General features: G+C 56.4%; 3 protein-coding genes across 4 annotated transcripts; all 3 read left to right on the top strand.

The window, feature by feature from the left end:
* Positions 1-1987, top strand: LOC135403784 (prolactin-releasing peptide receptor-like). Its single transcript, XM_064638104.1, has 2 exons — positions 1-401; positions 1129-1987. Exons 1-2 carry the CDS (start codon positions 1-3, stop codon positions 1760-1762), a joined length of 1035 nt encoding a protein of 344 aa, XP_064494174.1. The 3' UTR covers positions 1763-1987.
* Positions 1988-2695: 708 nt separating this feature from the next.
* Positions 2696-15165, top strand: RAB11FIP1 (RAB11 family interacting protein 1). 2 transcript variants are annotated; one of them, XM_064638102.1, is made up of 6 exons: positions 2696-3110; positions 6430-6869; positions 7075-7882; positions 8776-10770; positions 11825-11930; positions 12898-15165. In XM_064638102.1, the coding sequence occupies exons 1-6, from the start codon at positions 2788-2790 to the stop codon at positions 13114-13116; spliced, it is 3891 nt and encodes a 1296-aa protein (XP_064494172.1). In that variant the 5' UTR covers positions 2696-2787; the 3' UTR covers positions 13117-15165. The 2 variants fall into 2 exon arrangements, with proteins under 2 accessions (XP_064494172.1, XP_064494173.1); XM_064638103.1 differs by lacking the exon at positions 8776-10770 and having other exon boundaries at positions 2734-3110.
* A 584-nt stretch (positions 15166-15749) lies between these two features.
* Positions 15750-18621, top strand: BRF2 (BRF2 RNA polymerase III transcription initiation factor subunit). The gene is made up of 4 exons (XM_064638074.1): positions 15750-15925; positions 16388-16447; positions 16725-17046; positions 17492-18621. Exons 1-4 carry the CDS (start codon positions 15763-15765, stop codon positions 18372-18374), a joined length of 1428 nt encoding a protein of 475 aa, XP_064494144.1. The 5' UTR covers positions 15750-15762; the 3' UTR covers positions 18375-18621.
* Positions 18622-18661: the final 40 nt, after the last annotated feature.

The following is an 18661-nucleotide window of genomic DNA, read 5'->3' on the forward strand; positions in this document are numbered from 1 at the left end:
ATGGAGGGGGACGGGGCCAACGTCACCACCTACGAGCTGGCCCTGCAGAACCGCTCCAATGCCAGCGCCCAGTTCACCGGGGTGCAGCTCATCCAGTCCTTCAAACCCCTCATCATCCCCTGCTATGCCCTGGTCGTCCTCGTCGGCGTCTTCGGCAACTACCTGCTCCTCTACGTCATCTGCAGGAGCAAGAAGATGCACAACGTCACCAACTTCTTCATCGGGAACCTGGCGTTCTCCGACATGCTGATGTGCGCCACGTGCGTGCCCTTCACCCTGGCCTACGCCTTCAACCCCCAGGGCTGGGTTTTCGGGAAGTTTCTGTGCTACTTTGTCTTCCTGATGCAGCCCATGACCGTCTACGTCTCCGTCTTCACGCTCACGGCCATCGCAGTTGACAGGTAAGTGCCGGCAGGTGTCTCTCCCCCCTTGTCCCCTCAGGTTGTTGCTCCCTCAGCTCAGGGTGTTTACTGACAAACACTCAAAACTGGAAAAGGAAAATCCCCGAGGATTCCCTGAGAGTATCCCTGCAGCCTTTTCTTTAGCACCAGGACTCAGTCTGGGGGGAGGATGCGCAGGGGGGACGTTTGGCATTAGCAAACAATGCCGTGCAGTTCCGTGTCCCTGTGTGAAGCCGTCACCACTGAAATCCCAATCCGTGCTCCCGGCACAAGGGCTCATTGGAGTTTGCACCCTGGTTTTCCTACTTTGGGTAAATTTGTGCCCAGACCTCGTGCGTCCTGGCCCTGGGGTGGAGAGTGTTTGTGCCACATGAAGTGTGCTGGGTTGGGGGGTTAATAAAATTTGTGTTTCCATAAAGATCTCCTCTCATCAGAGATGATCCAAATGCTGAGGGGACAGAGGCAATGCCTCTTATGCTGGTTCACCTCTGCCTTGGGGGGAGCGGGGCAGGACCAGGAGGGGAAGGGGAAAAAATAAAAAGAAAAATAATAAAAAGAAGGTTTGGGTGGAACAGCAGAGGAAGCCTGGAGTGCTGGTGCAGCCATGCTGCCCTTGGGGGCTCAGAACATCCTCAGGAGTGCTGGTGTTTTTCTGCTCTTCAGCAGAGCCCAGAGCACCCCAGGGGGATGCTCCGAGGGCTCGGGCTCCCCGTGTGTCTCCCCACAGGTACTATGCCACCCTGCACCCCCTGAGGAGGCGCATCTCTGTCACCAGCTGCGTCTCAGTGGTGGGGGGCATCTGGCTGCTGTCCTGCGGGCTGGTGGCCCCCGCCGTGGCCCACACCTACCACGTGGAGTTCCGGCAGGAGGGATTCACCATCTGCGAGGAGTTCTGGGTGGAGAAGGAGACGCAGCGCCTGGCCTACGCCTACAGCACCCTGATCCTCACCTACATCCTGCCACTCTCCGCCGTGTCCCTCTCCTACCTGTGCATCTCGGTGAGGCTGCGGAACCGGGTGGTGCCCGGACACCCCACGCAGAGCCAGGCCGAGTTCGACCGCCTGAGGAAGAGGAAAACCTTCCGCCTCATCGTGCTGGTGGTGTTGGCCTTCGGCGTCTGCTGGCTCCCCATCCACGTCTTCAACGTCCTCCGGGACATCGACATCCACCTCATCGACAAGCGCCACTTCCTGCTCATCCAGCTGCTGTGCCACTGGTGTGCCATGAGCTCCTCCTGCTGCAACCCCTTCCTCTACGCCTGGCTCCACCACCGCTTCCGCACGGAGCTCCGCAGGATCTTCGCCTGCAAGAGGAGGATCCGCCCCGCCAAGGCCTGCGGGGCTGCTGGTGGAGTGCTCTGAGCCCGGGGTCCCCCTGCCCGGACCCTCCAGGGCGTGTGCCTCGTCCCGGGCATGGCAGAGCCTTCCCTGCTGCTGGGAGCAGAGGGGATGGGGTGAGGTGGGAGGAGGGAGCAAAGCTCTGTGCCCAGCCCCTCAGGACCCCTCCTGTCATTATGCCGTGTCAGCGAAAGGAAAGGGCTGTGGGAGCGTGGGGAGGGGGCATTAAATGAGTCCCATGTTTTGGAAGTGGCATTTCTCCTGTGAGATTGGCTTTTTGGAGCAAACAAGTAAAGGGATGGAGCCAGTGCCAGCACAGGTTGGCCTGCTCAGCCTCACACACCCCTGCATGCACTGGTACCCCACAGCCCCCCTCACCTGGACCCCTGGACACGCACCTGGCTGTGCTCACAGGCACCTCTGCACCCCTGAAACACCCACACCCGGCCCTGTGCAGACACGTGCAGCTCTGCCCCTGCACAAAGCCACACACACACCTGTACCTACACACACCTGTACACACCTGTACACACCTGTACATTCATGCACCTGTACATGTGACTTTAACATGTCACACACCTGTACATACACACATCCCAGTACATACGCCTGTACATCCCTGCGTGCCTGTAACAACACCTGTGCACACCTGTGCACACCTGTACACGAAAATACCTGAGCGCACCAGTAACGTCACATGCACCCCTGCATCCCTGTACCGACACCTGCGCACACCTGTGCACACCTGTGCACACCTGTACATCCATACACCTGGACACAAAAATACCTGAGCGCACCTTTAACCTCACACACCTGTACACACGCACATCTCTGCATTCCTGTACCGACACCTGTGCACACCTGTACACACCTGCACACACCTGCGCACACCTGTATGACTCGCGCCCCGCCCCTCCCAGTCCCCGCCCACCCCGTACTCTCGCGAGAGGGGCGGGGCGGGCGCACCGGGCGGCTCCGCTCCCTGTCCCTCTCCCGGTCCCATTCCCATCGCACTCCCGTCCCGGCCCCGTCCCGGCCCCGCTCCCGCCATGGCGGCCCCGGGCTGGGCGCCCACCCACGCGCGGGTGACGGTGCTGCGGGCGCGGGGGCTGCGCTCCAAGGCGGCGGGCGGCGGCGGCAGCGACGCGTACGCGGTGATGGCGCTGGGCCGCGACAAGTTCCGCACGTCGGTGGCCGAGCGGTGCCGGGGGGAGCCGCTGTGGCGGGAGGAGGCCACGTTCGAGCTGCCGCCGCGGCCCGCGCTCCGCCTCACCGTCCTGCACCGCGCCCTCACCGGCGCGGACAAGTTCCTGGGCCGGGCGGAGGTGGATCTGGCGGCGCTGAGGGACGACGGAGGGCGGCGGCACACCAGGTGGGACAGGGGGACAGCAGGGGGGACGGGGGGGACAGCAGGTGGGACGGGGGGGACAGCAGGGGGGACGGGGGGCACAGCAGGGGGACAGAGGGGGACACCGGGTGGGACGGGGGGGACACCAGGTGGGACAGGGGGGACAGCAAGTGGGACGGGGGGGACAGCAGGTGGGACGGGGGGGACAGCAGGTGGGACGGGGGGGACACCGGGTGGGACAGGGGGGACAGCAGGTGGGACGGGGGGACAGCAGGTGGGACGGGGGGACACCAGGTGGGACGGGGGGGACAGCAGGTGGGACGGGGGAGGACACCGGGTGGGACGGGGGAGGACACCGGGTGGGACAGGGGGGACACATCAGGTGGGACGGGGGGGACACCGGGTGGGACGGGGGAGGACACCGGGTGGGACAGGGGGGACACATCAGGTGGGACAGGGGGGACGCGGGACAGGGGCGGCACATCAGGTGGGACAGGGTAACACGGGACTGAGCTGGGAAGGGACTGAGGAGGGCATGGGATGGGGGACTCTGGGCACCACAGGGGATGGGGAGAAGGATGGGGGGACCCTCTGTGTCCTACGGAGGCTGGGGAGGGGCCAGGAAGAGGGGTGCAGGGGCTTCTGTGTTCCATGGGAGCTGGGGAGAGGGATGAAGAGGGGACTCTGTGCCCCACAGGGTCTGGGGAGGAAGTTGAGGGGGCCCTCTCTGCTCCTCGAGGGTCAACCCCAGTTGATCCTCATGGGATGTCCCTGTTCCTCGTGGAAACCTCTGTACACTACAGGCATGTGTGGGTCTAGGGGGGAACCCTTATGCTCCACAGGGGACTGGGGTTCTCTTGGGAGACACGCACGCCCCACAGGGACCCCTCAAGCCCCATGAATGCCCATGGGGTGACCCCTCAGGGCAGGGTCTCCCCCAGTGTGGGTGAGCCCCTGATAGCTCCTGGAAGAGGCCAGGGGCCCCTGGGAAATGTGGCCAGAGCTTTTCCAGGCAGTCCTGCCTGGTCCTTGGGTTTGATTTTTCACTATTTCTGTGTGTGTAGTGACACTGTACACAGCGAACAGCCAGGCTGGCTCCCGAAACCGGGTGTCCTCGGAATGCCGCCTCCCTGCAGCGGGGAACGAGCGCAGGCTCTGCCAGCTCTTTATTTATTTTCCTTAATAAACACTTAGCACATGCCAGGGTGGATATTTCCACGGGCTGCCCTCGCTGCTGTCAGCAGGACACCGAGCCGGGGTCGTTAATGCCCAGCTCCAGCTCTGTGTCACACTCTTTGAACATAAACAGTGGGGCGGTGAAATCCAGGGGTGGTGCCTGGGAGGGTTTTACTGGGAGTCAGCAGCCTTGTAATGTGGCTGGTGAGTCACCTTCCTCCTCTGGCTCACCTGAGCAGGGCCAGGAGCTGCCACCCCTTGTCAAGGCTTAATTAGGCCGCGGGTTCATTAAGGCTGTGTCAGGCACTGCTGTGTTTACACTGCGCAGCCCAGCGTGCCCTCGGTCAGCAGAGCCCGGGGCCCCGGCGGGTGCCTTTGTGTCTGTCTGGGCAAAGGAAAATTGAGGGGCAGGAGAAAAGAAAACACAACTTCGGTGCTCCTGGGGAAATTTCCCGATATTTTCGGTTGTTTCCAGCCCTCATTTCCTGTTTGAAGCCTGTTTTGTCCTGGCTGCCACGGCGATGTGCAGCTGGAAAGGGCTGGTTTTATTTGGAGAATAAATACAGGTGCTCACGAATGTGATAAATGCCATTAATGAGGTTTTTTTGTGGTTCGGGGGGTTGTCAGTCCGTGATTTCCTTCCAGTGGGGCTGTGTTTGGTCGGGGCTGAGCTGCCTTTGCTGAACACGTCGTTTGCTCCCGGGCAGGGAGCACATGGGATCAATTGTGGCACCGAAGCCCTGCGAGCACAGGATGCTCCTAGAAACCACGGGTTTGGAACAAAAGTGCCCAGTGCTGGCTCATATTAAAGGCAAAGGATCTGTGATTCCCAGGCTGCAGCCTCAGGGACTGGGCAAAGCCTCAGTTTCCTGATAAAATCTCTTCCCTTGGTACCTTGTAACTCCAAGCTGGAGCATCTGACTGTAGCTCAAGGGTTCATTTAGAATTATAGAATCACAGAATGGGTTGGGTTGGAAGGGACCTTAAAGCTCACCCTGCCATGGGCAGGGACACCTTCCACTATCCCAGGGTGCTCCGAGCCCCATCCAACCTGGCCTTCCAGGGATGGGGCATCCACAGCTTCTCTGGGCAACCTGTGCCAGGGCCTCACCACCTTCACAGGGAAGAATTTCTTCTGTATATCCATCCCTCTGAAGTGTAGCAGATTCCTGAATCCATCTCCTTCAGTAATCCTCATTACTTCTGAATTTTCTCTGGGGCAAATTGCCTTTTCCTGTTCTCTTTCTTGTTGCTTCCAGTGCACCTTCAGAGGTTGAAGTGCAAATTTGATGGTGAGGCACATTTGCATGCTCTGTTTCCTTCCATAATTTTCCTGTTCCATCTGGTGAGGAGCAAGAAACCAGCGTTTTCCAGGCAGCCTTTCCCGTGGGTTCTGTGGAGTTGGGAATTCTGCGGCTCCAGCAGTAGCCAAAACCACAGTGGTGTGCAGCGCTGATAATTCTCTTTCCTGGCCCACATGTGGTTTGAGAGTCACTGAGTGGTGGTTGAGGGTGTATGGATGGTGGGATTGTGGTTTGGGATGCCCTGAGCACTCACCACACGGAGCTTGGCGTTCTGGAGCCAGGTTTTGGGAAGGGATGTGACTCTGTCTGAGCAATGTCCTTCCTGGTGCTCCCTGCTCAGTCACGAGCTGGGGGAGGTGGGTGGAAATCCCCAGCGGTCTGCAGGGCTGGGGTTGGCTCTCTCCTGCTGATTAGAGGTTCCTTGGCTTAAGAGGCATTAGGGAGCTGGAATGAAAGGTATGAGGGTGTGGGACGCGTGTGCAGCTCTTGGTGCCTCGTCTCGCTCTCGGCTCCCACTTCAAAGCCGTGGCCTCTGCGAGTGTCAGGAGGAGATATGAAAGGGCAGAGGAGAGTGGCTGAGCTGAAATACAGGAATTCCATGTTGTGTTTCTGTTTTTCCTCCTTCTTTTTAACCCCTCCTGATCTGGGTTTCAAACCAAACCTTACTAATAACTTTCTGTTCACGATAAGGAATGTTTTCCTTGGCACCTGGGGCCGTGACTGTGACGTCCTCGTAAGATTAAAGGCTTTTCTTTTCCTACACTGGAGGCTGATTTGATTTTTCAAACATAAGCAACCTCTGTGTTCTCAATTACCCGTGCCTTGGGAACTGGTTGGTAGAAGAAGTCTCCTTGTTGCTGCAGGTGGTACAAGCTTCGCTCCAAACCGGGGAAGAAGGAAAAGGAGAGGGGGGAGATCGAGGTGGACATCCAGTTCATGAGGAGCAGCATGACAGCCAGCATGTTTGACCTGTCCATGAAGGACAAGCCTCGCTCTCCCTTTGGGAAGCTCAAAGACAAGCTCAAGGGCAAGAGGAGCAGTGGCCTCTCGGACACGGCGTCGGCGATTGTTCCCAGCACGACCCACTCCCCTGCTGACAGCGAGGACGAGGCGGTCGAGAAGGAAAAGAAGAAATCCAAGTTCAAAGCGCTGTTCTCCAAACCTGGGCTGCAGAAGACCCTGTCCCAGTCCATGTCAGTGCTGCCCACGCAGCAGCCCGTCACCCAGAAGGTTCGGCTTCGGCCCAGCGACTTCCAGCCCCAGTGGGATGAGGAGGAGCCTGAGACCTCTCCGACCTCAGAACGTGAGTATTGGCACTCGCTGCACTGGTGAGCACAAAGCCTTTCTCCAAAGGGTTGTTTACACTTTCCACAGCACTAGTTAAACTCTTCTTTCTGAAAAAATCCATGGAAAGCCCCTCCTGGCACTGAGGTTGTCAGTAGCAAGTGCCAGAGGAAAAGTTTTTCTTGTATCTTGAATTTCTCCCTGTTTGATTTTTTTTTTTCCAGGAGCCCTTGGAAATGCCCTGGAAGAGAAGCCAGCTCCTTCTCCTCTGTTTAAATCTCGCAAAACAGCCCTTTTGGACAGCAGGCAGCTAACCCAAGGAACCAGTAACCACACCAAGAAGGAAGGGCTCTCTTTGTTCAGTGGCCTGAAATCCAAAAGCGATCCCGTTTCCAAGTCTAGCCTGTGTATCAACGGCAGTCACGTTTATATGGAAGAGACCACAACGAAGGACAACACTCCAGCCTCCTCTCCCTCTCCTCTCAACTTCAGGAGGAAGCAGCTCTTCGCTTCAGAGGAGAACCTGTCCTCCAGGTCCAGCAAACCACCTGAAGAGACGGGAAGAACCTCTCCTAGTCAGGCTTTCTCTGGGCCCACGTCCTTGGAGACCTTCAAATCCATGACTCTGCCATCGTACAAACTGCTGAGCAGTGAGGAGCCCCTGGACACCAGCGTTCCCCCGAGCACCGAGGCTGTGAGGGAGCCCAAAAAACCAGACCACAAAAAGTCTGCCTTGCTCTCCCTGGTCACCGGGAAGAAAGAAGTGGGGAAGATGGGAGATGCTGAGAATATTCCCGACAGGACCCTGCAGAGTGAGGAGAACAAAATTCCAGAAGAGAACAGTGAAGAGGAGGCCAAATGTCTTGAACCCCCAGCAGAGCTGGGCAGAGGGGACCCATCAGGAGACACTCAGAGCACAGAAGACACCTTTGCAAACAAACAGCCACTCGGCCCTGGTGAGGAGGAACGGAAACCCGAAAAAGCTGCTGCCCCAGCCAAGACCAAAGCTGTGAGGCCCACAGTGAAGCCCAGGTGAGTCCCAGCTGCTGGTGGGAATTGGGATGGGCAGTGGTGGTGGCAGGGTGGTGGTGTGGGCTGTGTCCTGCCGCACCTGGGCTTGGCTGGCGTTGGGCACTTTGGTGGCCAAAAACTCCCAGGCTCTTTCTGGGTACGAAGAAAAGATGGATATAGGAATGCTCCTTGTAAGTGATGCCAGAGTAGTGGTTCTCTGAGTGCAGGCACCTGTGTAGGTACTGCAGGGGTGATTTTTCTCACTGGATCTCCTGCAAAAACTAACTCTGCCTGAGCTGTGCGACTGGAACCTCCCTGGGGTCAGAAATACCTGTTCTAACATCTGTGCTTTCCTCTTCTCTACTTGGCTGTGGTCTTCCAAAGGTTAATCTTGGAGCCCTTCTGCTTTTGGCATCATTCACAGCAACACGAAGGGATTTTGTGTGGGTTTGTACACCAAGGCTTTTTCGGAAATTCTGCTCCTCTGTCCTTCATATGCAGATATATATAAATTGTGTGTGTCTGGGGTTTTATATATATCTGTAGGTATGCCCTACTAATAAGGCTGTGGTTTGTGTGTATCCCTAACTCCTCATTTTCAGTGCTTATCATGTTTAAATTTCTTGCCTATGAAGTGTTTTATGTACTAATAGACCTGCTTGGGGTGCAAAGAGATGGTGCTTAAAGCAACAAAAACAAGCTCTGCAGCAGAAGAGTTCTGACACAAATGACATAAAATCCTTTGTAAAGATGCAGTGAAGGATATAAAGTCTCTCAGACAGGCTCTGAGGTCTCTTGCAAATATAACTCATCCCCAGTGGCAGGGGCTGATGGAGGCTGGTGCTAAAGCTTGTCTGTTCCTGCCTCGTGTTGCATCTGCAAGTGACATGCGAGTTTTTTGTCCCTTTTTGCAGACTGGGCCTGTCTCCAGAGGAGGAACCCAAAGCCACGCTTCCTACTCTTGCACCTGACCCCCTCCCTGCTTTTCTTTCTGTGCACCATATCAGCAGTGCCAATAATCCTTTTGTTTCTAAAACGGGGCAGAAAGTCCAAGTGCCAGACTCTGAAAACATCACTAGTTCTTCTGCCTCTCTCACTTCTCCTGCTTTTGCTGCAGAGCTTTGGAATGACAAGAACCCCTTTAGTCCCGAGTGGGACAGGGCATCCACAGCCCTGGATCCCGACAGGATTGCCCCTTTCCCTTCATCCCATCATCTTCCAGCCTCTGTTCCCAAAGCACCTCTTCCTGGATGGGTTTCTGCCAGGGGTAATAATCCCTTTGCTGCTGACTGGGGGCAGGGTCCTGAGAGCTCTGCTGTGGGGGCTCCCCAGAGTCTCTCTCTCCCTCCCACACCTTCCCTCCCCTCTGGTTGTCACTTCAATGACAATAATCCCTTCGTGTCCAAGCGTGGGGGACAGGCAGGTTTCCAAACTGTCGCTGGTTCTTCCCCTTCCTGCCTCCCTCGTGGTGAGGACTGTTCCTCAGCAGGTCACCCTGGTCATGGTGCTTCAGGGGGCTCTGCAGATGTGGCTGTAACTAAAGATGTCACAGCTGTGCCAGACCCTCTTGGCACCTTGTCTGATCCCCCTTCTGACCCTCCTGGGCTGGCTCAGAAGCAGCACTGCGATTCTCCCCAGCTTCACCCCGAGGATTCCTTGGAAAGCTCTCAGCTGGGCGATGGGAAATCCGTGTCCGTTGTCCTGGGTGGATCGCAGGGTGTTGCAGCAGGTGGTGGAGGTTTGGGTGGGCAGGAAGGTGGAGAGCAGTGCTCTGATTCCACTGGAAGGTTGGGTCCAGGGGCAGCAGGGGGGCGGGCAGGGTTTGGTGATGAGCTGGGAGCAGGGCACTGCCCATCAGCAGAGCTCTGCAGTGACAGCACAGGTCCCCTTCAGAACAGTGAGCCCACCGTGTCCCCTCGGGAAGCAGATGCAGAGAGGGATGGCAGTGAGGTCCTTGTCCCACCAGAGCCAGCCCCACGGAGGGCTGTGGCACTGAGGAAGGGCCCATTGGTTTCCCAGGCTGAGTTAAAGGGTGATGCTCCTTCTTCAGGTGATGGTGTAAAATCCGTGCCTGGGCTCCTGTTACCTGCTGGTGAAGCCTCAGCTGCTCGTGGGTGCCTCCCCCAAAGTGGCTCCTCTGAGACTGTCCCTCCTCCAGTGACACCTGGAGGTGACAGGCCCTTAAGAAATGAGGGTGACGATGATTTATCTGCCGGTCTCACGAGTCTCAGGGCTGCCACTCCCGTTCCTGGAGACCGCGGCTCCAAAGTGGCCAGTTTGCCAGTGATCCTGGAGGGAGGCTCCGATGACGAGCTCCTGGGGGACTGCCAGGAGGGCCGTGGGCTCACTGCAGGTGATGAAGGTGTTTCAGGGCCTGGAGAGCAGCCCCGAGGTCTGGCACCTTTGCATGGAGAGCTCTCTGAGAGCTCGGCTGCAGCCCCCATGACCCTGGCTGCTCCGGGAGGAGGAGGAGGTGTTCCTGGTGCTTGTAAGCCTGGCAGATCACCCGTGCTGCCTGCTGGAATGGGTGCTCCCAGGGTCAGTATCCAGGGAGCTGACTCAGGCTTAGGTGTGACGTCTCATTCCGGGGAGTGCAACAGTCATTTTGAGAAACAGGAGCTGGAAACCAGTGCAGGTGTTGAGGAGCCTGCAGAGCGTGACCTCTCTGAGCCTTCTGCTTCCTCTTCCTCCCTCTCAAGTCCTTGCCACCCCTCCTCTTCCTCTCACTCCCTTCTGTCTGACACCCCAAGTCGTAGAGCAGAGTCTCCGAAAAAGCCAACAGCCGAGGGCTTCGCAGCTAAAGCGGGAAATTCGGGCAAGAAGAAGCTTCTCCAGGCACGGGTTTCACCCTCTGAAACATTCCCTAACCAAACCCTGCGGGGTGGTGAAACCGTGTCTCCCAAGCACAGGTGAGACCACGTGGGGGTCACAGCAGGTATCTCTGTGTAGGTGTGAGCTGGGCTTTTGCTTCCAGACCTGTCCCTCCAGCTGCTGGATCTGCTGCTGCTCTTTGCAGTGACTTGGCATCAGGCAGCCCTGACTTCCTCTGGGGCCTGGATTTGTCAGGGCCTGGGTGCTGTGGGGTCGTTGCTGGCTCCAGAAGGATCTGTGCAGCTCCTGAGGGTGCCCAGAGGGGACCAGCCACTCATCAGAGCTCTCAGGAAAACCATTAGGGAAAGTACAGCAGGTGAATAGGGTCATTTCATCCAATTGGGGAAATGGGCTGCAATTGGGCCCTTTTTCAGACGTGGGAGAATGGTCACCCTGATAAACCACAATGCTTCATTTCCTGGCTGAATGGGGCTCCTCAGAGTGATCACAGCAAGTGGTGCAGCTCCTGCTGTGCCCCTGACCTGTCAGCTGTGGGGGCTTCACCTGCCTGGGGTCCAGGACACCTCTGGGCCAGCACTGGCTGAGATAGAAGTAAAATTTGCTTCCTGTGTTAAAACTGATGATACAAATCTTGCTCAGGCACATAACGACAGCACTTCTTGGCAGCTCGTGGTGTCAGCTCAGGTTGGAAAAGGCCTAACACGCTTGTCCCAGGACAGTGGAAGTATTTGATTATGTTGCAAGAACCACAAATATGTTCTGGTTAGGAAGGTCAGGCTGAAATACCAGTGCCTGAGATCAGAGAAGCTGCCCTGTGTTCTGCCTCCTCGTGTAGCCCATCCTGGCTTTTCTTCCATGACACACTCGGGATGTATTTCCCTTCCTGCTGCTCCTGCTTTATCTCCAATGCCTTAAGTCAGTAAAGATCATAGAGAACTGGAGAATACCTACAAAATCCCTATAGCTTAGAAATGCCTTGTCTGCTGAAGCTGAACCTCTTCTCTCAGGAGACAGAGAAGGGTAGGAATCTTCCCCCATTTCCTGCTGTATTTGTTTTGAGTCAGGAGATCTGTGTCATGCTGGTGTTACATGTCCTGCCTAAACAACAGAAACCCTTTTTTCCTGTTGCAGACTCCATCCTGTGAAGCCAATGAATGCCATGGCAAACAAGTCTCAGAGTAAGAACCTGAATGTCATCAGCACCATGAACGAAAAACTGCTGGAAATGAGTGTGAAGGTATGGAGGGAAGTGGCACTTTTCACTGCTTAAGCTTTGGTTTGATTGAGGAGTTTGTGTATTCCAGATAATTGGCCTGGGCTCACATCTCGTGTCCTGGGCAGAAAAAGAACCCTGGTTATTAGAGTGTGTTGGGTGTGAACTTGCCTTTGGTCAGCCCCCAGAGGTGGGGACAGTCTTTAAATATTTATTCTCTTGCAGACTGATCTAGAGTAGAGTTGATCTGAACGGCTGGGAGCATTCCTGGGTCAGCAGAGAAAACCCTGGGCCCTGTTATTGTCTCTGAGGGTATTTTGGGGAACATGAGAAGTTAGAACTGAAATAACAGCAGTGCCTCCTTCTGGTGTGAGGGTGTGAATGAAGTGATTCAAACTGACACACTGCTGTTCTGAGCGAGTTGAGAACTTGTTGTGGTGCTCTTGATTCCTCGTAAATCGTGTGTGAGGCACCATGGGAGCCTGTTGTGCTCACATTCCCTGCCTGGGCAGTGTTCTGGGAGCTGGAGGAGTTGGCAGGAGCTGCCCAGTACCTGCCAAGTTGCTTGAGCAGTAAAAACAGATTTTTCAGAGAAATAGGAGGAAACACCAAAGGCCTGGAGGGGTGTTTCTTGCTGTTTAAGCTGAATTTGCCTTTCCCAGTCTCTGGTTTGTTTAAGCAGTGGCTGTCCCAGTGCTTGTCTGTAAACGATGGTGGTCGGCAGGGCATGGCTGTAACTTCCACACATCCATGACATTCCTTATTCCTCCAGCATAAACTGCAGCAGGGCTGAGTTACAGAACTGACATCATGCAGGGGCTTGATGCTTTTTGGAAGGTGTGGAGCACAGAGCAGCTGTGGCTCTGCCAGTGCCATTTGTAAACTCCTTTGCTGGTGCTTTGAATTCCCCAGGCCGGTCCCGGGCGTGTTCTGTTGCTGGTTTGGAATGCCCGTGTGTCTGGACTGACCCTGCCTTCCTTCTCTCCCCAAGAAATACGAGCCCTCAGACCCTGCCTACGCCTATGCCCAGCTGACACACGATGAGCTGATCCAGCTGGTGCTGAAGCAGAAGGACACGATCACCAGGAAGGACGTCCAGGTGCGGGAGCTCGAGGACTACATCGACAACCTGCTCGTCAGGGTCATGGAGGAAACCCCCAACATCCTCCGTGTTTCCATGTCTGGGAACAGAAAAGCTGGGAAGATGTGAAGGGTCTGGGCATGCTGGAGAAGAAGGGCCGAGTTCCCACCGGAGGAGCGTGAGGAGCCGGTGTGGAGCTGGTGGTGCCGGTCGTGCCGCCCCTGGAAAATGACCTTTTTCCTGTTTCTGCCTTGAGCAACTCTCGGGTTGATTAGTAGTTCCATCAGCTCTTGTAATGGAGTCACCTTATCATATTTATTACTTGTTTTCTTCCCATTATCTGGGAAGATCAGGCATTAATCCAAAGGCTGGTAGTGTTGGAAGGGAGGATGGTTTTTGATGTGTTTTGCTTCCCAGCAAGGCACTGATGATCCTTTAGGAAGATTGGTTTTTTTAATGGTTTTGTTTTGTAGCATCTCTGATAGATCAGTTACTCTTCTTTCCATATCTGAAGTTGTAGTGCAATATGGAGCCTTGTACAGTAGAGCTTGAAGATTTGATTGTTTTTAAAATAATAATTAACTACACTGGAGAAGTCCAAAGATGTCCCAGCTTCAGACCTGGGCTGTAATTTAAAAGGAACTAATGCCCTGAAAGTTGAACCTTAGTTGAAAGATTAGAAAGGAAGAAGCAAATCTCAGTTCAAGTGGATGTTGTTCCAGAGAGTTCTCCAAGGGGAGTTTTGCAGGTTTTTTGGTGTAGGAGACGTTGATGTTCACGGTACATCTCTACCATAGGAATGGCAGCAATGGATTTGGACCAAAGGTACCTTGCTGCTCAGAGGGGGAGGAATCCTGTGGAGCTGAGGGGTGGTGGTTTTGCTGGACAATCAGTGGAGACACTGCTGTTCTCCTCCCCACCCCACAGCAGGAGCAGCTCAGTGCTGCTGAGCAGCCACCACAACCTCTTCCTCCTCCTCCTCCTCTGAAAACTAAATGTGACTTTTTTTTTTTTTTTTAAGCGAGCTCTTGTCAAAGATCAAAAAAAGAAAAGAAAGATCAGATGCCTCTTTGCACCTCTGGGATTTACCAGGGCTGGGAGAGTCCCTAAAGGGCTTAGAAGGAAGTTGGAATACAGAGTGGGGAGCAGAGGACCAAAGCTTCATGAGGACCAAAGCTTAAAACTTTCCAACCTTAATTTTGTAGAAGTAAACACTCCCACCTTTGGAAGTTGTTGGGTTATTTGCTCTCACCCCTGGCTCGGGGGTGAGTTTCTAACTCACTTTTTCTACAGCAAAGCACTTTATTGAGGGACTGGACCAGCTGGCTGGACTCTCACCCTGTGAGCAGTCTGCCTACAATTGTCAGAAACCACTGGAAACCACTGGAGATCTCAAATACTGTATTTTTGTAGCAAAGAGCAGTTTAATATATTTGCCTGGAGATGTAAACATTTATTAGGAAAATCAAAAAATGCTGTTAATGACTTTTTTATTCCTCTAAACTGACCTACTACCAAAGTCTGGAGCTTCTCTGGCAGAGCTGCCCCTTAGGGGGAGCTCGACCTGAAACAAGCCTTAAGTTCAAGAGTCTTCCAAGACTTCAGGTACTTCTTTTTCCTCATTTTAGTGTTATTTGAGCAGTGTCTGCAGCGAGGGGGGTTCTCTCTGTTCTCTGGTACCCTCTGCTGTGAATGAAGGGTCCCAAATGCAGGCGGGGGTGGTTTAATCCTGAGTGGTGCTGGTTGGCCTTGCTGAAACTGCTGCTGCTTCTTGTGCCTTCTCGAGGGAGGAAGATGAAGGATTGATTTGTTTCCTCCTTGTGCCTCGGTGGATCTCTGGAAAAGAGGATCCTGTACCTCACTGACAGATTTGGATTTTAGACTTTTATTCCTCAGCTTTTCTGATCTGGGTCACAAAGGAGAGCTGTTTGTGCCTTGGACCTTGTTTTTACTGACAACACTTCTTAAAAGCTTCCTTTGGTGTGCGGGGACTGGCATTTTATTTCCTTTAAGGGCCTTAAGAATCAAATATATTGTTTTATTATTATTGAAGGATCTGAATGTATTTCCCCCCCTCCCTGTTTGTACTCTCTGCTTTTTAGCCCAGGTACTGTTTTGTTTTTAAACACCTTTTTGGTTTTCATGGAACACTAAAAATAAAAAACACCTTAAACCCACCGTTCCGGGTACCGTTCCCAGCTGTTGTCTTTAAGCATTCATTATAAACACATTATGAAAAGAGCAGATTCAGAAGGGCCTCGTCCTCCCCTTGTGACCGGCTCTGCTCATCCTCCAGGTATTTCGGGGCAGGTTCTGGCAAACAGGGTGGGGAAACCTGATGGACGGGCTCGCCCGCACCTGCAGGGCCGAGAGTTCCTGCAGAGCAAAACCAAATGACCGCGTGAGAGATGAGATGTCCCCGCTCCCCGGCGGCAACAACGGCCCCGGATTGCGGCGGGGCTGGAAGGAGCGGGAATTGAGGAAATCAGCCTCCCGCTGCCCGGGCGGCCGCTTAGAGCCTCAACCCGCAGCCCTGAGCGCTGTTATCGCCCCGAGCGTCCCGCGGGGAAGGCGCGGATGGTCCGTCCGAGCATCCCGGAGCCGCCGCCGCCTCCTCCTGCCCCGCGGGCGGCGGAACGCGCGGCGCCGGAACGCGGCGGCTCGGCCGGGCGGGCGGGGGGGGCACGGACCGCGGGCGGCGCCGCTATTGGTGGGTTGCGGCCGGGCCGCGCCGCCATTGGCTGTTGGCGGCGCTCCCCCTCCCCGCGGTCCCCCATGGCGGCCATGGCGGCGCGGGGCCGCTGCCCCGAGTGCGGCTCGGCCGCGCTGGTGGAGGACGCGCTGTACGCGCAGCAGCAGCTGGTGTGCGCCGCCTGCGGCTGCGTCCTGGCCGAGGGGCTGCTCACCACCACCTACAGCGACGAGGAGCATCTGCGGGGTGCGGAGCGCGCTGGGGCCCCGCTGACCCTCTCCCCGGGCTGTGTCTCGGTGTCTCCCCCCACCCCCGTCCCTCCCGGCGGTCTCCCGGGTCGCACCGGCCGCTCTCCCTCCTCCCTCCATCGCCCACAGCATTTCCCTGCCGGGGTTTGGGCTGGGAGCCGCTGATGAGCCGCTCCTGGGCGTTTAAATCTCTTATAAGGGATTTACGGTGTGGATTCCTTATTAATAATGAAAAAGGCTGTCGAAATCTCGTTTAAATCTCTTAGAAGAGCTTTAAGTGCAGTGGGCCGTTGGCTGGGTCCATGTGTGGAGAATCCCCAGCCCTGGGGGGATCCCTTTCTCACCTGAGTTGCTCTGTCCCTTCTGATCGTTGGAATGCAGCCCCTGGTTGCCCCAAATCCCAACGACACTGTCCCCCTGGGATCACTGCAGGGCTGTCTGACCTAACCCTGTTTTCCAGAGGTGGCCTATTCCCAGAGCACTGGGCAGAAGGAGCAGCTGAGCCGCTGCCTGCAGCGAGGTAAGAGCGTTTCTCCCCCACCCTGAGCCTCCCTGGCTGCTGCTCCAGTTTTTTTGGTGTGTTTATAATGCTTAAAAAAAATGGTGAGACCCTTTGGAGCTGGTGGCAAAGCCTGGATGAGGCAGCTGGTGCTGCACCCAGCCAGCACTGAGGGATGGGGAGGTGCAGGAACCCGGCTGCTCTGGCACCTGTGCCCGGGCTGGGTGAGCTCTGCCTGCTCCGGAATCCTGAGGAGAAGCTGCCCAATCCCACTTCTGAGGGCAGTGTCTCCCCACAGGGATCCGGCGGGTCCAAGACCTGTGCAAAGTCCTGCAGCTCCCGGCGGTGTTCGAGGAGACGGCCGTGTCCTACTTCCAGAGGGCCCTCCAGCTCCCTGCCTTCCACCTGGTCAGCCTGGAGAAGAAGGAGCTGCTGGGGGGCTGCTGCGTGTTCGTGACGTGCCGCCAGCACAACTGGCCCCTGACCATGGGCACCATCTGCTCCCTCCTCTACGCCAAGCAGGAGCTGTTTGCCGGCGTCTTCCTGAGCCTGCAGAAGGAGCTGGGGCTCTCTGTGCCCTCCCTGAGCCTGGCAGACCTGGTGAAGACACACCTGAGCAGGTAACAGGGGGGGCACAGATGGGGTGAGCTGTGTGACAGGGGTGTGGCTTTTGTGCCTCCCTTGTCACGCCTGGGCTGGGATTTTCTCATCTCCTCAGTTTGGAGAGGTGCTCAGGGAGGTACCATGAGTTCCAGAATCATGGAATCATTGAGGTTGGAAAAGACCTCCAGGGTCATCGATTCCAACCTGTGCCCCATCCCCACCTTTGTCCCCCAGCCCAGAGCACTGAGTGCCACGTCCAGTCCTTCCTTGGACGCCTCCAGGGATGGGGACTCCACCACCTCCCTGGGCAGCCCCTTCCAATGTTTTAACAACTCTTCCCATGAAGAAATCCCTCCTGGTGTCCACGGGCAGCAGCCCCTGGCAGGGGCAGGGTGTGTTTGTCCCAGAGGGCCTCCCTGCAGCCACATCTCCCAGGTGACCGAGGCTTCCCTGCTCCCACAGCTTCCGGCTGTTCCAGCCCTCGGCCGAGGTCCCTGCCCCGTTCCTGGAGGACAAGGAGAAGCTGGTGGCCCGGACCATGGGGATTGTGGAGCTGGCCAGCGAGACGTGGCTGGTGACAGGCCGGCACCCCGTGCCCGTGGTCACGGCCGCGGCCTTCCTGGCGTGGCAGTCGCTGCAGCCCCGCGCCCGCCTCTCCTGCCCCCTGGCAAGGTTCTGCAGGGTGGCAGGGGTGGATCTGCCTCCCCCCGCCCACCTGAGGCTGAAGGAGCTGCTGGAGATCCTGCTGGGAATGGCCTCCCAGCTCGCCTGGCTGCGCGGCTTCCGCCTGGACAAGAAGACGGTGGTGAAGCACGTGGGGGACCTGCTGCAGCACCGGGTGTTCCTGCTGAAAAACGCCTTCTGCCAGGAGGGTGGGGAGGAGCAGCAGCGTGGTGCGGCCTCAGGCCAGGGCTCCACAGGCCAGGGCTCACCAGGTGAGGGCACCCCAAGCCAGCACTCCCTGGATACGGACACTCCAGGCCAGGACTCCCTGGAAAAGGGCTCCCCAGGCCAGGACTCCCTGGAAAAGGGCACCCCAGGCCAAGACTCCCTGGAAAAGGGCGCCCCAGGCCAGGACTCCACAGGCCAGGACTCGCTGGGCCAGGGCTCTCCCAGCTCTCCTCTGGTGGCACAGGAGAAGGGCTGTCCCTTGGCAGGGAAATGCCTGAGGCCTCTGCTCCCACCCTGCCTCATCCATCCCAGGAAGAGGCTGCGTTCGGCAGCTCCGAGCGCTCCCGACCCGGCCGTCACCGGCGACGAGCCCATCTCCGACAGCGAGATCGAGCAGTACCTGCGGAGTCCTGAGGAGATCCGGGCCTTCAGGAAGGCCAAGGCCTGGTCCTGAAGGTGGTTGTGGCCTAGAGGATGGTCCAGAGGCAGTTTTGGGACCAAAAGTGTGAAACCCGCCAGGGACAGAGCGGCTGTGCTGCGGGACAGTCGCCTGGGAAATGGGGTTGAGGGGCCTTTGTGTTCTGGACCAAAATGGGGCTTTTTGTAGAGTGACTGCTTTGGGTCGTGTTAACATTTCTGATAGAAATAAATGGAAGTGCAGGTGTCAGGTTTTCCAGGGCAGCCTCACCTTCCACTTCTAATCCTTCAGCAGAATGAGTTTGTGAGTGTCAAAAAAACCCC

This window comes from Pseudopipra pipra, chromosome 28, assembly GCF_036250125.1.
Source record: "Pseudopipra pipra isolate bDixPip1 chromosome 28, bDixPip1.hap1, whole genome shotgun sequence".
NCBI classification, from domain to species: domain Eukaryota; kingdom Metazoa; phylum Chordata; class Aves; order Passeriformes; family Pipridae; genus Pseudopipra; species Pseudopipra pipra.

Coding starts and splice junctions, on each gene's coding strand:
- LOC135403784 (XM_064638104.1), top strand. CDS start 1: ATGGAGGGGGACGGGGCCAACGTCACCACCTACGAGCTGGCCCTGCAG. Junction 402..1,128: donor ACGGCCATCGCAGTTGACAG/GTAAGTGCCGGC, acceptor GTCTCCCCACAG/GTACTATGCCACCCTGCACC.
- RAB11FIP1 (XM_064638102.1), top strand. CDS start 2,788: ATGGCGGCCCCGGGCTGGGCGCCCACCCACGCGCGGGTGACGGTGCTG. Junction 3,111..6,429: donor GGAGGGCGGCGGCACACCAG/GTGGGACAGGGG, acceptor TTGTTGCTGCAG/GTGGTACAAGCTTCGCTCCA. Junction 6,870..7,074: donor GACCTCTCCGACCTCAGAAC/GTGAGTATTGGC, acceptor TTTTTTTTCCAG/GAGCCCTTGGAAATGCCCTG.
- BRF2 (XM_064638074.1), top strand. CDS start 15,763: ATGGCGGCCATGGCGGCGCGGGGCCGCTGCCCCGAGTGCGGCTCGGCC. Junction 15,926..16,387: donor CGACGAGGAGCATCTGCGGG/GTGCGGAGCGCG, acceptor CCTGTTTTCCAG/AGGTGGCCTATTCCCAGAGC. Junction 17,047..17,491: donor GTGAAGACACACCTGAGCAG/GTAACAGGGGGG, acceptor CTGCTCCCACAG/CTTCCGGCTGTTCCAGCCCT.